Below are 13,948 nucleotides of genomic sequence, written 5' to 3'. Positions count from 1 at the left end.
CTTGACCTTCTTCCAGCAGTACACCTATCAAACATGTTCTAAAAGGGTCTTCTGGATTTGTCATGCTTAAACAAAAATCTTTTTGGCCAGTAACATTTGCCCATGTAAGCCAAACATCTGCTCTCCATGATAACTTTAAAATCTCGTGGTGTTTCTTGGTCTGCATGACTGCTGTCCACCCAGCACCCTGAATGATGCAGATCACAAGGACCAAGATCAACACGCCCATCGTCTCTTCTCAACCTCCCATCTACTACCGCTCACCCACCAGCTTCCTGGAACAGCAATTCCACATCCACACTGGTACCCTATAATGTGTGTACTGTCTATAATTTGTTGTAAAGCAGTAAGCTTAACTATATAAAAAATTACTTTTGCAGTGACTCTAGTCCCTATATCTTCTATTAAATTAACAACTGCACAAAATTGTCTTTCTCTATCAGTAGTTGGCTCAGCAAAATCAAAATTCTCTCTACCTTCTATCTCGCTCAAAGATTTTCCTAAACATTGCTCAAAAAATGTATGCAAACTGAATTCTATTACCTTCAACTCACAAGTAGGACACATCCAATGTCTGGCTTGGTCTTCTTTCTGTGTCACTCACCAAAAAATACTATTGCAGTCAGGACAACACAATTTTATCCAAGGCCTACAGCTTAATCCTTGCTGTGGACAAACACAATACAATTGTTTAATCTGTTCAGGCATAAGATCTCTTGGTCTAAACCCCATATGGATACCAAACTCTAGCAAATCCCTTGAATACATATTATTCCCTTGTTGCAACTTATTAAACCATGGTGTAATGGCCTTATTCAGTCGATGTTTAAGCCTCTGAAACACTTCCGCAGTCAGAGATATTGTCACTTGGTTCTGCTGTATGAACTGGTCCATCAATCCACGGCTTTACCCACTTAGCAGGTACCCAGCAGCACTGATCGTCTGTGGAAACACAAGCATATCCCCTTCCCCACGTTATTAATTGCTCAGGTCCTTCCCAATTGTTTGACTCAGGGACAAATACCTTAATAAGAATCTTGCCTAAAATCTTTTTAATTATTTTTCCCGTGAGCCATTGCGGGTGGCAAATTTATATCTTGTTTGGGGTTAAGCCAATTCAAAACAAATAGTGTTTTATGTAGCACTTCTTGTGGGCCCATTTCCCCCTCTTTTCAAATAATGTCTAAATATTATTTTACAGTGCGATAAGCACACTCCACAATAGCCTGACCAGTAGAATTATATGGAATACCCCTAACATGTAAAATTTCCCAAGTCTGCATAAACTGCTTAACAGAATCAGATCGATATGCAGGGTCATTATCAGTTTTGATTTGATTTGGTTTATCTAGTACTGCTATGCAATTAAGCAAATGTTTTTTAACAGCTTTAGCTGATGTAGAAGTGAGGGCCATTGCAGACATGGCACCAGAGTATGTGTCAATGGATACATGAATGCACTTAAGCCTTCCAAAAGCAGGATACTCAGTTACATCTGTTTGCCAAATTTGTCAAGGCTATAGTCTTCTAGGATTTGCTCCTGTCGTTTGTAATATTGGCACACGAGCACAATCAGGGCATGCTGCAACAATTGCTCTTGCATCAGCTTTTGTCAATTGAAATTGAGAACGTAATGCTACTACAGATTGGTGAAAAAATTGATGAGACTTTTGCGCTTCAGCTTTCTTGGTTTGATTGGACTTATTTGCAGAAAAGACAGAAACTGCTTTGTTTATCTTGCGTTCCCTTCCACCAGTTCACCAGGCAAATTTGTGTGGTTTTTTATATGGGTGACAAATACAGGTTCTCTCTGATGCTGCATAACATGCCACAAATGCTCAAATATGTTGAAAAGTAATTTGTTTTGAATGTATCTGAGGAGCGATTGTTGTATGCATTTTACTACTCCAACAGCATATGCTGAGTCTGTTACTAAATTTAGGGGTTTTGTGTGCCATTGTTGCAGGGTTTCAGTGACAGCATGTAGCTCTAAAACTTGAGCAGATATTTCTGCTACAATGATAGTTTTTTCTAGGTTCTCTCTTCTTGCCATACGAATCCTGTTTTTTTGGTCTTACTGCTTGCATTGGTAAAGACTATAAGAGCTTGTAAAGGCTTATCTACTACAACCAGTCGTTCCTCTATTGATAAATGAGTTTTAAAAACTGGATGAGATGGGTAATGATTGTCCACCAGTGCCTAAATTTCCATTAAAGTGCCATGTGCTCATCTCTTTGGCACAACTGTGGTAAATAACCAAGGTTAATTGGAATGCTTAGTCTGTCAGGAGTTCTTCCTGCAGTGGATAATAATCGTGAAGATGCTTTCAAAATAATTTGAGCTATAGCCTCCCAGTGAGTTGTAATAGTTTTTCTGCCTTGTAAGGGTAAAAATACCCATTACAAAATTTTCAAAGGGTCTTTTTGGGATGTATCCCATTGTCCTAGGATTCCAGATACTTCTGTGCCTGTGTTATAAATATACAACGCGATTGGCAACTCAGGTGCCAGTTCAGATGCATTAACAGTGGCGACCTTTTCTGCTATTTTTTGTAGCGCTTGTTGGACGTCTTTGGTGAGTTCTCAGGGCTCCTGTGGTGACGAGCCTTTCCAGAGCAACTTAAATAAAGGCTGTAAATCTTCATTTCATATCCACTGAATGTCTCCCACTAGCTTTTGAATGTCATTGAACATATGTACGTTCGCTCGTATTGCCAATTTTTGAGGGCGCACCAGTGATTCTGTAAGAGTCATCCTGAGACATTTCCAAGGTGCTGACACTTGGACCTTCTCAGGTGCAATAACTAGACCCCATCTTTCCAGTTCACTCTTGAGATCTTCCACTACTGCTGTAGGGATAGGGCTCTTGTGACACAGCAGTAAATCATCCATATAGTGGTGCAACAGCATGTCTACATGCCTTTTTCTAAATGGCTGCAAGGCAAGGTCAACATACCATTGACATGGTCAGGGAATTCTTCATACCTTGTGGCAAGACGACCCAATGATATCTTTTTGCTGGAGCGGCACGACTGGTAGATGGGACAGTAAAAGCAAATTTTTCACAGTCATCTGGGTGCAATCGGAGAGTAAAAAAGCAATCCTTCAGGTCAATGGCAACCATGTCCCAGCCTGTAGGTAGCATCATTGGTCATGGAAGTCTTGGTTGTAGAGGTCCCATATCTTGCATCACAGCATTAACGGCTCGCAGAACGTGTAATAATCCCTATTTTCCTGATTTCTTCAGGATAGTGAAAACTGGTGTGTTCCAGGGGCTCGTGGATGGTAGTATGTTGCGGTGGCTCAGCTCCGTAGGGAGCCGGATGGCCAGGCGAAGGGGGATTGTTACCAGGAGGGAGGCAGCTGGGTCTGAGTTATGGATCTGTGCCCTCCTGGTTACCGTGGGAAACCGTGATCCCCTGCGGTCCCTGGATTATGTAGATATTTAGTGAGCAGTGGATTGGCCCCATGCTCTCCTCCTCCCCTATTCTTTTTATGGCTTAAGTTCTACAGTGTTCTCCCCAGTTCGGTACCCCATTGGTTCCCCACTTTTGTACCCCTCCCCGTTCCGTCCCTATTGGTTTATTGCCCCTAGTTCCTCCCATGTTCCGCCCCTTTTCCCTTCCCTGGTTGGCTCCTCGGAGCTTTTCCATCCCCTTTTAACCTCCTGTCCCTGAGCGCTCGAGGCTCTCTGCCTCTCTCCTCCCTGCTCTGCCCCTCGCTCCTGCCCAGCTTTCCGTCAATAAACCCGCCCTGGAGACACCCCAGCCAAAAGTTCAACGCCTCTTTGTTCGTCTCTCTGCCGTGAGTCCAAGCCCCCAGGCAGTCACGGGATGCTGCAGCCAGGCGCTGTCACCCGCGCCGCCTGCGTGCCTGCGTTACCCTGAGCCGTCCCACGACGGGCTGCTCCCTATCTATGACGGCGTAGGGTGCAGCCCCGCCAGCCGGGTTAGCTGCAAAGCTAAAAAGCACGCTGCCAGTACTAGATGCCCTGCAGCAAGTTGTTCTGCTACTAACACTTGCAAATGTGCGAGATTCTCTTCAGGTAGCAACCACTGATCTACCCAGACAGGTGCTGACATTAACCAGGTGAGCCTTAGAGTTGGTTGGGTGTTGCTCGCCACAATGGTCTCTTCTAAAAAGGTGTTTGTAAAATGCAGTCCCACTGAGCAAGTACATCCCTTCCAAGGATCCAAACAGTTGTGTTTAGGATATAGGGTTTTACATGTGCCACTATGCTTTCTTGACAGTATGTGATCTTTATAAACAGTGGGCTCACATGGGTAGGAGAAGCACCTCCTATTCCAACAACTGTGGTACTGACTGTCTCAAGTGGCCATTCTCTCAGCCAAGCATCATGTGGAACAATTGCTACATCTGCCCCTGAATCCAACACCAGCCTTTTCCTTCCTAAAGTTACTCCATGAGGTCTTTCAAGATCAACTGTTTGGCATGGTTTTGAAGCTGTCATTTCTTGTACAATTGCAACTACAGGACGACCTATGGAACCAAATCCTTGATGTCCTTGGATTTTTCCTTCTGCTTTGGGTACTGCTGCTCGGAATGATATTAATTGTGCAATTTTTGTTCCTTGTTTTAGAGTAATTAGCGGATTCAAAACTTGAGTCATTATTCCAATTGGGCCAGTATAGTCTGCATCAATAACTCCTGGCAACACAAAAATACTTCGCTTTGTTATGGATGACCTTCCTAGCAATAATGCACTTAGTCCATATCCCAATGGGCCTGTAACTGTTGAAGGGATTATATGCACATTTTTATCTGTTATTGTTGTGTCTGTTCCTACGGCCAAATCAACACCTGCACTCCCTCTGGCAGCGGCTGAGAGCTTGGCAAGGCAGCCTGGACTGGATATGCTGCTGGATGGTATTTCATTGTCGTAGCGCCCTGTGTCCTGGCGCTGTTTGAGTTTCCTGACAGTGGTGTTCCATCCTTCTTAAACCTTGACCTGCATTCTTTTGCCTTATGCCCATACATGTCACATTGGGTACAGGTTCCTGGGAATTTCTCTGATGTTTCAGGAGCTTGCCCTTTGCTTGGTAACCTCTTTTTTGGGCAGTTTTTCTTCATGTGTCTTTTGTCTCTACATATGTAGCACCCTGAACCTTTTAGTCCCCCATTACCCTTTCCAGTTTTCATGTTTCTTTTCAAAGCGAGTGCCAGAGCAGCTGCATTAGCTTGTGCATGAATCTGAGCTTTTTTAGCTTCTATCTGCATTGCTGGAATTCTGCTGCATGCTTCAATCATTTTTGGCTGGGTATCTGTTTTCCCCAGTCCAGCAATAATTTGTTGGCATTGAGGATTCACATTCATTACTGCTAAATTTTTTGCCATTGCATTTTTTGCTGCCACGTCAAGATTAGGTGAAGTGTCAATGGCCTCTTTTAGCTTGTCAATAAACTGCATATATGATTCTCCTGGTTTTTGTTTTACTGTGGTATATGGGGGTTAAGGTGAGCCAGTGTTAGGTAATTCTCTCAGTGCATCTAATGCCAGTGTTTGTGATTGTTGTAATATCTGTGGAAGAAGAGCAGCTTGTGCAGCCCCTTCAGCATACTGGCCACGTCCCATGAGGGCATCAATTGATGCTAGTCTCAATGGGTCTCACTTCAACCTTTTGCTGCCATTTCTCTAAAAACAATAAGTAAGTAGTAGGTGGCAGTAAAGGTTCTCCTAACGCACGAATATCAACTTGCATTAGAACTTGACTTGTGAAGAATGTGGTCAACAGTTGCACTACATGTTTATTTTCCATGCCATACCACATTATGGCTTGTTGTATGCCTTCCACCATCTTCCAGTCGAATGGTGCCCAATAACGATTCCCTTGTTGAACATAAACAGGCATAGCCGTGAGACTAGGAGGCAGCATAACTCCTTCCATGGCTGCCTCCTTAATGACTCCTTTCCACTTTTGTCCCGAATTGTATGTTGTAGATTTGACAGGTGATGCAGGAGCATCATCATCTGAGCTTGAAGAATTATCTGAGTTTGAAGAATATGCTTGTGCTGGCTTATACGGTTGATTTTTCTTCACTGTGTGAGGAGGGTCCATTGCTCTTCGCATTCCTGCAAATCGAGATTTTGGTGCAACTGCAGACTGGCCAAATTTTTTGCGTAGGTACTCTTCAGCTTCTTCAGTTTCCCACATTCCATCCTCCACATATTGTACTGCCCATTTGTGAATGTGCTCTTCTTTCAATCTCTGTTCTTTCCTGGTCAATTCAGCTTCAGCTCGGGGTCCCTGGCTTTTCTTGAAAGTTTTTTTCAGTTCCTCTAAGCCATTTAAAATTGCCTTAGCAGCTTTATCATAGGCAATCATTTGTTTTGTCTTGCTAGACCCACCATCTAGCCTTTTCATTTGTTCCAATACTTCTTGCATCTTGTGATCTTGCTGTTGTAATACCTCTCATAACTCTCTTACATAGTCTTCCTCATGAATATTAGGACAGAGTCTAGGGGAACTCTCTTCCGTGTCCATCAGAAGAGGAACAGAGGCAGGTTCTATTGCTTGTGGTCCACTCACCTGCAATGTTGGAGTGCTTCCTGCTGTTTCAGGTGGTTTTTCCTGCCCTTGCTCACTTTGCATCATTTCTGAGGGCATCAGCGGTGCTGGAGGCACTTTAGATGCACCACTCCAAAATTCTAGTTCAATCGCAGGGAACGCTTTTGGAGTTGTAGCCAGTTCCAGAGGTGGCGTATACGACAATAGTGAGCTTTCATAAGGGAGAGTGGGATTCTTTGCCGCTTCTGCCACCTGCTGTTCTAAGATTGTCCTTGCAGAAGCTGCTTCTGCTCCCTTTTCATTCTTTTTATCTAATAACGCCTGTCTCAGTGCCAATGTCATTTCTGCCTCAGAGGACACAGCTTGTAACATTCATCTCATTTTTTTTCCACATGGGAGCTTAGTTTACAACCTCTTTGTTTCCTACAGCTACAGAGTTCAAAAGCTCTTTTCCAAGTGTATCCCAAAAATCCAGTGAAAATAACTGCCCTGTATTTTGCTCCTTGCTGTCCCCAACTTAGCAGTGTCTCTGTCTCTTCTTTTTTCAACTCAGTCTCTGTTTTAGTGGCAATCTGTAACGTACATTTTACAGCCACCTTTTCAAGTGCAGATTCTGCACCTCCCATTCTGCCATATATCACATAGGCCTAGGATTCCCATCTCTCTCTAACAGCCTGGCTTACCTCCGCTGGCATGGCAGTCTTCCTCTTGCCTTTTCGTCTGATGTCCTTCTTCTTCTATGAGAAGTATTCACGTCACATCTTCTCTTTTGTGAAGATCACATTGTGTCCTTTTCTTTTGCAAAGATCACATCGAGTCTTCTTGTCTTCTTGTTTACGAAGGTCACATTGGATCTCCTTTGTTTGCGAAGATCATGTCGGGGTCACCAGAATGTTGTGTGAGGAAATGGACTACAGCACACCAATATGATGCTCTAATAGATAATTTATTATTGTATAAGCTCATAATTTATAATACAATTTGCTCCATACACACAATCGTACCATGATCACACATAATTATGATTGGACCCCACGCCTTGTCCACATGAATAATTCTACCTTATGATTGGATAAATATTGTGCAAAAGCATAGGAAAGCAAAACTAACTCTTGCTACAGTAAGTTATAATTTGTTACCTGCTTCCCTAGTTCTCATGTTGCTTCAGCAATTTTTTCTTATAGTTTCAGCAATTTTAAACTGCAGCTCTTTTGTTCTTTCATACCCTTTACAGTTCTTCTTTGTTCTTTCATACCTTTTACAGTTCCTCCATTACCCAGGCCCCAACAGCTGACAAATGTAAAACTGTCTTTTTCTTGCTACTCTAAATTTACCTTCAGGTTCAGGAGCTTCCTCTAGTGTTCTCACATCAGCATCCTGAAGTCAATAGTGCAAAAAGACAGTGCCACCATATTTTTCATCTTCATATAAGACGGTAGAAACTGATTTTAATCTATCAGACTTAATTGCAGGAGTGAAATACTGGTTTACAACTGGCTCAGTTTTTCCTGCTGCTAGAGGCTGTGTGTGAGAGAGAAATAAGGCAGATGGTCAGATGTGGTAACAACTGTCTGATCTTAACTTAGTGCTTGCTTGTCTTTCTGAGAGTCATCACTCTGCAAGCTTCAAGTTCCTTGAAAGGATGGAGAACTGGGTTGTCTATCAGCTTGAGCCTGTTTAACCTCATATCCTTGTAGAGCTGCTTTAGTATGACCCTTTATATTGACCTTATCTGGTAACCCAGGGATACACAGGCTTCCCTTCTTCCCTCTGTCACTCATTAACTCCAGTAAGACTCAGTGCCTCCCAGCCAGCACCAGACACCCTGCTGCTGGCTGGTTACCCGAGTGTCAGAAATGTGTAAATATGCTGGCATACATTGCTGTCTCCTTTTCTCCCAGCACACTGTCCTCAGCATCACCCAAGCTAAATGTCTATGTCACTTGTTCCTAAGGTAAAGGTATTAGCTGTGACTCAAAATCTGAGTCGTGTGTAATGAAATTCTGATTTAGGAAGGCAATGCGCTACTGAATCCAGTGGCTGGGGCCTTAGAAAGAATTCCATTTGTAAGTGGCATTGCATGGCACTGTGCTAAAAAGGGGCAACAAAGAGTGTGCAAATGCAGCACTGGGGAGTTCAGTGCAAAGCTGTGTAATGCTACACTTCTATGCTTCAGTTACAAAGATTAACCTGCTGATGCAGATTGATGCATTTCCTTAATAGACAATGCAGATCTTAATCCACTCTAAAATAACATTGGAGTGGAAAAACAATTGAGCAACCAGCTTATTAAATTATCATTTTCCAAGAAAAGGTGGTTTTAAGCAAATTTACCTGGAAATACCAGCCTTGTGATTTTTTTAATACTAAACTCTTCAAGTGCTATGCAATGCTTTCTTTAAAGTCCAGCAAGTTTCATTTGACCAGAATCTAACCAAATTTGAACACTTATATGCATTGATAATTTTTTAGAAATTAATATCTGCTACCAGCCAGAAAAGATTTGTGTGAATTACAAAACACTAATAAAGATATCTAAGAAGATACCACCATTTAGCATTATGAGCAACCCATTGTTCTGGAAGGGGCAGTTCCATGTGTGTATCAGTCCTGTGGGGCAAGAAAACAAAGAACACTTAGTAATAAGAGAACAAAGACTGCTTGGTTAAGAAGAGCAAGGAGTATTCAGTCAAGGCAGGAGAGATGTATCAAAGTTTCTAAAATGTAACAGGTAGCAGAACCACAGTAGCTGCAGAAAAATTGTTATATAAGCACTTTTTCTAGGAAAAAACGTCTGATGTGAATGTTAGGCATGTGATCACTTATATTATTGGTTAGTGAATGTGTGGACAGTTACACTATTGGTGAGGCAGTTGTGTGATCAATTATGCTACTGGCTATCCAGGCACATGTTATTCTAATCTGATAGTGAAAATATTATAAAAAGCTATACACACTTTTAATAAAAGTCTCTGGTTATACCATGACTGGGGACCATTCCTCTTTCATGTGCCACACAGGCCCCACATGCACTGATGATCTCTGCAATCAGCCAACCTCAGAGACTTACCGTTGCAGGCTGCTCTTGCCTGCCTCTGGCAGAGCCTTGGGAGCTCATGTTGCTCTCGTGGTTGTTCTGTGTGCCTCCCCAACCTCCATGTGCAGTCATGAGGGTGATCAGTACAGCAGTAACAAGTACCGGGATATTCCAACTCTCTTTTTGTCAGGCCTGCAGCTCAGACATACTGTGCTGTTCTAGCTGCTCCTGGCACGATTCCTAGGGTGTGCTATCTTTTGGAAGATGTCCAAAGGCCAAGGGTTCTGGAAATCCTTGGCTACCTACAAGAATGTGAGGAGAAGTGGTCCATAATTCAGGTGCTGGTACATACTCAGGAAAAACTGGAGAAAGTCACAACTTTTGATTTGCAGCCACCTAGACTGCATGACATAGATGGTCTTGCAGTGACACACAAATAAAACTGCAGGTGATAAGTAAGTTACTTCTGCTGTCTGATCACACCTTTGCACAGTGCTTCCCTACTGGATTACCTTTTCCACAGGAAACAACTGTAGCAAATGGTAAGGTCATTGGCTGCCTCTGAGCTCCAAATGGGTATCTGAGTTGTGGTTTCCAGAACATGTGTGTGCACATGCAGAGACATTTCTCATCCTGCCCATAATTATGTTTTTGCCTGGTGTCTTAACTACTAGGCTCCACCAAAATACACATTTTCTAAAAAAACAATTTCATGCCTTTTTTAATTAACGGGCATACAAATTCCAAATTTACAGAAGTGACCACCATTATGTGTAACAATCAGAATTAGCATCTCTTTAAAGAGGCCCCCTACCAAAAGGAAGATTTTGATGCAGAAATTACTACTGGTTGCAGATTTCTGTTTAGTTAATCAGATCAGTCTTGTCTGATTTCACAATGTGTATTTGATGGATAAAACTTACTCTAAATGCACTGATACTTTGAGAGTGACAATTCCTTCCATGTAGTAACATCTGCACATTTCTTTGCTATTAGCCCGAGTAATGTTTGCCAGCAACACAGCAGGGAAGTTCAAGCCTTTCTGGTGACGAATTTTTACTGAAAAAGCCAAGGCACACATCCCAGAGCTCTAGGGTGCTCTAATTGATAGGAAAGTCCATTACTGAGCTCTGCTGTTTTCTTCAGTGCAAAGGCTGGATTTATTCATAACACTGGCTGGCATTAACAGACCTGCATAGAGCAGTGAATTAATGGTGCTCCCCACCCAGTGAATGCTTGTTGCTATCGCAGACAGGCTGACGTGTGGTACAGCCACTGGCACTCTTCCACCATGCCCATACATCACCTTCACCAGTCTCTCTTTGCAAGACAGTTTCATGTTTTAATTAAACTCACTTTCTCCTTCATATTTTGAGTTGATTTTGCAGATATGGAAATTAAACAAAGCCTGACCAGACAGCTTCTTGCAATTGTATAAGAAGTCTGGAACAGAAATAGAAGATGATTGCAGTTTTGCTGAGTTCTCACTGTGCTGTGATTTTTTTGTTCCCATGTCTTAACCACATTCTTTGGAAAGCTGACTGTGTTTCAAAGTTAAATACACCAGTGGTTTCCTGCTGCTTGATGGCTGTTCATGCTGCCTTCCTGTCTGTTGTTCAATTCTTGAGTCTATGTCTGCAGCTTCCAGGGAAAGGAGCTATAAATTAGAGGTGTGCTGAGCCTCCAGCCCCAGTCCTGACTTGAGGAGTCCTCACCTGAGGTTGGGACTTTTGCTGCTTCTACAAAGCAGGAGATCAGCCACATCAGAGCCTGAACTGTGCTCTCAGATGCCCACAGACTGGTGTCCTTTGCAGTTTAATAAACGTATGGTTGACAGAATTAATCTTGTAAGAGTGGTAAATACATACCTTGCCTCTAGCTCATTATATGCTGTTGCAGTGTGCTAGTAGGATTTAGGGTATGCATATTTACACGAGCTGTATATGGTTTATGTTCTAGAAATCTCTCCCTAGCTGAAGGTACTATTAGTTTACCCTCTTCTGCTGTAAACCTATTGGTGTAACCCCTTTTCCCCTCCTTATCTCCTCCCTTCTGGCTTTCCCTGGTTGGCTCTTTGGAGCTAACCACGCCCCTCTTCCCTCTCCTTTTAACCCTCTGCATTGCTTTGTTCTGGGCTCGTAGCCTCTCGTTCCCTGTACCTTACCATTCCCTGCATTCTGTCCCTCTTCCTCTCCCTTTGCCCTGTGCCTGTGGACCCTAATAAATCCCTTGGAACCACAGACTGAGACCCTACACTTCTTTCTTCGCCGTGCGTCCACGAAGACTCGTGTCCCCTGCAGCTGCACTGCCCGCCGCGGTGCCACGTGCACCCGCGGCGTGTTTCGGCTCCGCACGGCTCCCCACCTGTGCGGCGTGGGGTGCTGCCCGTGAAACACGAGGCTGAGTCGCTGCAATATGCAGCTTTTGGAGAACTATTAAAAACATGTCTGTTTTTTACATTAATTGTTCCCCTACAGTAACTGGTCTCTTTGGTCCCAAGTATAACACCAAATTATGTAATGCTGATTCATCATATAATCCACTTTCTAAAGCATCAACTCTCTGCATACATGAGGAAAGAAGAAGGGGTTTTACACCCTGCAATCCATCCCAGTTTCCTTGGTAGGTGCTGCTATGTTATCTACACGTATGAACCCACATTCAGAATAATAGCTTGTAGTTGCACTGAATTCCTAAAATAAGGGCAGTTAAGACTAGAAATAGAGTTTAAAATAGTTACCTTAAATATTACAGCATGCACACGCACACACACACACTTGGAGGACAGAAAGCAGTCAAGGTGAGGGAGTCTTTCCACAGAGTCCTTCATTTCTACTTTTCATAGTTTTGCAGTAGTAATTCCTATCTGTACAGAAAATTCTTGTAACTAGAGATTGTTGCCCACAAAGGAGACAGAGAAGTCCTGTGAAAGTACAGACTTCTCAATCTGCCTGCTCCATGTCCCGTAATTATGTAGCCCTCCTGTATAACACACGATACGTGATCATTAAAATTAGTTTTAAGTCTGCCCTGGAAAGAGAAGGAAATGTTCATAACCGTATTAATTCTTTGTTCTTCTTCTTCACAAAGTTCAGGAATTTAGCACGACCTTGACTGAGCAGCAGTCCATGTCAATTAGTAAATCTTTCTAAAATTAAAGGGTTCTCTCATTATTTCCTTATCTACAAGTGTCTGGCCCTATCTAAAAGCAGATTCACACAGTCTGTCTGTAAAGACACATTCATCTTATGCCTGTCATATCTGTGCTTGGCTTTGCAAGTTCCTATCGTCACATGGGAAGCTGAGAAATCCTTGGCTCCTGCCTGGTACTGCGCATGGCTCTAAGCGACCGAGGCTGAGAACGTGTTTCGGAAACACCGAGGAAAGGTCTCAGCTGCTGTTCAGAAAGTACAGCCTTACAGCTGTCCTTGGAACAAACACGGCTTTTCCACGCAGGAACGGGCTTGTAAGCCGGCCAAAGCAGTGTACACCGGGGCTGGTGCACTACAGCGTTAAACTTACATGTGAAGCCCGGCCTCGTAAGATCCGCCTGTTTAAAAGCCTTATCCAGCGAATTTATTAGATTCCAGCTATTTAGAACCAGGTGTTTTAGAGGGTATATGAGCAGGCAAGTGATCTCAGCAGCGACCTTGCAAACAGGACAGCCTGCCAAGGATGCCCCACACCGACCCACCCTCCTGCCGCCGTTACCGCCGGCTCGGGAGCGAGGCCGCGGAGCTCGCACGCGGGCTGACGACAGCGGAAGCCGGGCGGCGGGGCCGGGTCGGGCCGGCAGCCGGGCAGAGGCGGTGCCGCTCCGCCCGCGGCCCCGCGCTGCCCTGCCCAGCCCGGGACATCCCAGCCCTGCCCAGCCCGGGACATCCCATCGCTGCGCGCTCCTGCCTGCGGGAGCAGCCGGGGAGCTGCGCCGCCCCGCTCCGCCAGCATGTCCGCCCGCTGCTGCGCCGGCCAGGTAGCGTCGGGGCGCGGGGAGCGCGGCAGGTGTGCGGGGCGGGCGGACATTCCGCACGGCGCTGCGGAACCGCCCGGGGGCTCCTCGGCCGCGGTGGGGAGCGAGGTCCCGGCGAGCGCCCGGCGGGGCGGTGGGCGCTGTCCGCGGCAGCCGAGGCCGGGGTGGCAGGGGCCGGCGCGCCTCCCTGCGCTGCCCGCGGCTCGGCGGGCTCCGGGCCGGGCTCCCTGCCGGCTCCCTGCCGGCTCCCTGGGCCAGCGGCGCGGCAGAGGGAAAGCAGTCCTTGCAGAGAGCGGGGTGTCTGTCCAGGCTCTGCGAGTGCCCGCAGTGCCAGTTTCGTGGGTAGATTGCCCCGTGTGTCGGAAGGAGGCTGGGCGCAGGCTGTCCCCGCGGTGCGTGCGGGCAGGCGGGAGCCG

The 13,948-nt window shown here is 45.0% G+C and overlaps 1 protein-coding gene across 3 annotated transcripts in view; it reads left to right on the top strand.

Moving 5' to 3' along the window:
* The window catches only part of SERINC5 (serine incorporator 5), a 69,488-nt gene that overhangs the window by 6,395 nt on the left and 49,145 nt on the right, over positions 1-13,948 (top strand). The window contains exon 1 of one of the 3 annotated variants that reach the window (XM_085042726.1): positions 13,317-13,535. The exons of the other annotated variants lie outside the window; for them this stretch is intronic. Coding sequence (XP_084898852.1) covers positions 13,509-13,535 — 27 coding nt within the window. The 5' untranslated portion in view covers positions 13,317-13,508. Of the gene's footprint in view, positions 1-13,316; positions 13,536-13,948 lie in introns of those variants that run through there. 3 annotated transcript variants of the gene reach the window in all.

Source organism: Lichenostomus cassidix, chromosome Z, assembly GCF_008360975.1.
Source record: "Lichenostomus cassidix isolate B80296 chromosome Z, HeHo_3.0, whole genome shotgun sequence".
Lineage (NCBI taxonomy): Eukaryota > Metazoa > Chordata > Aves > Passeriformes > Meliphagidae > Lichenostomus > Lichenostomus cassidix.
The sequence above is the reverse complement of the archived record's forward strand: the minus strand, read 5'-3'. Positions and strand labels throughout refer to the sequence as shown.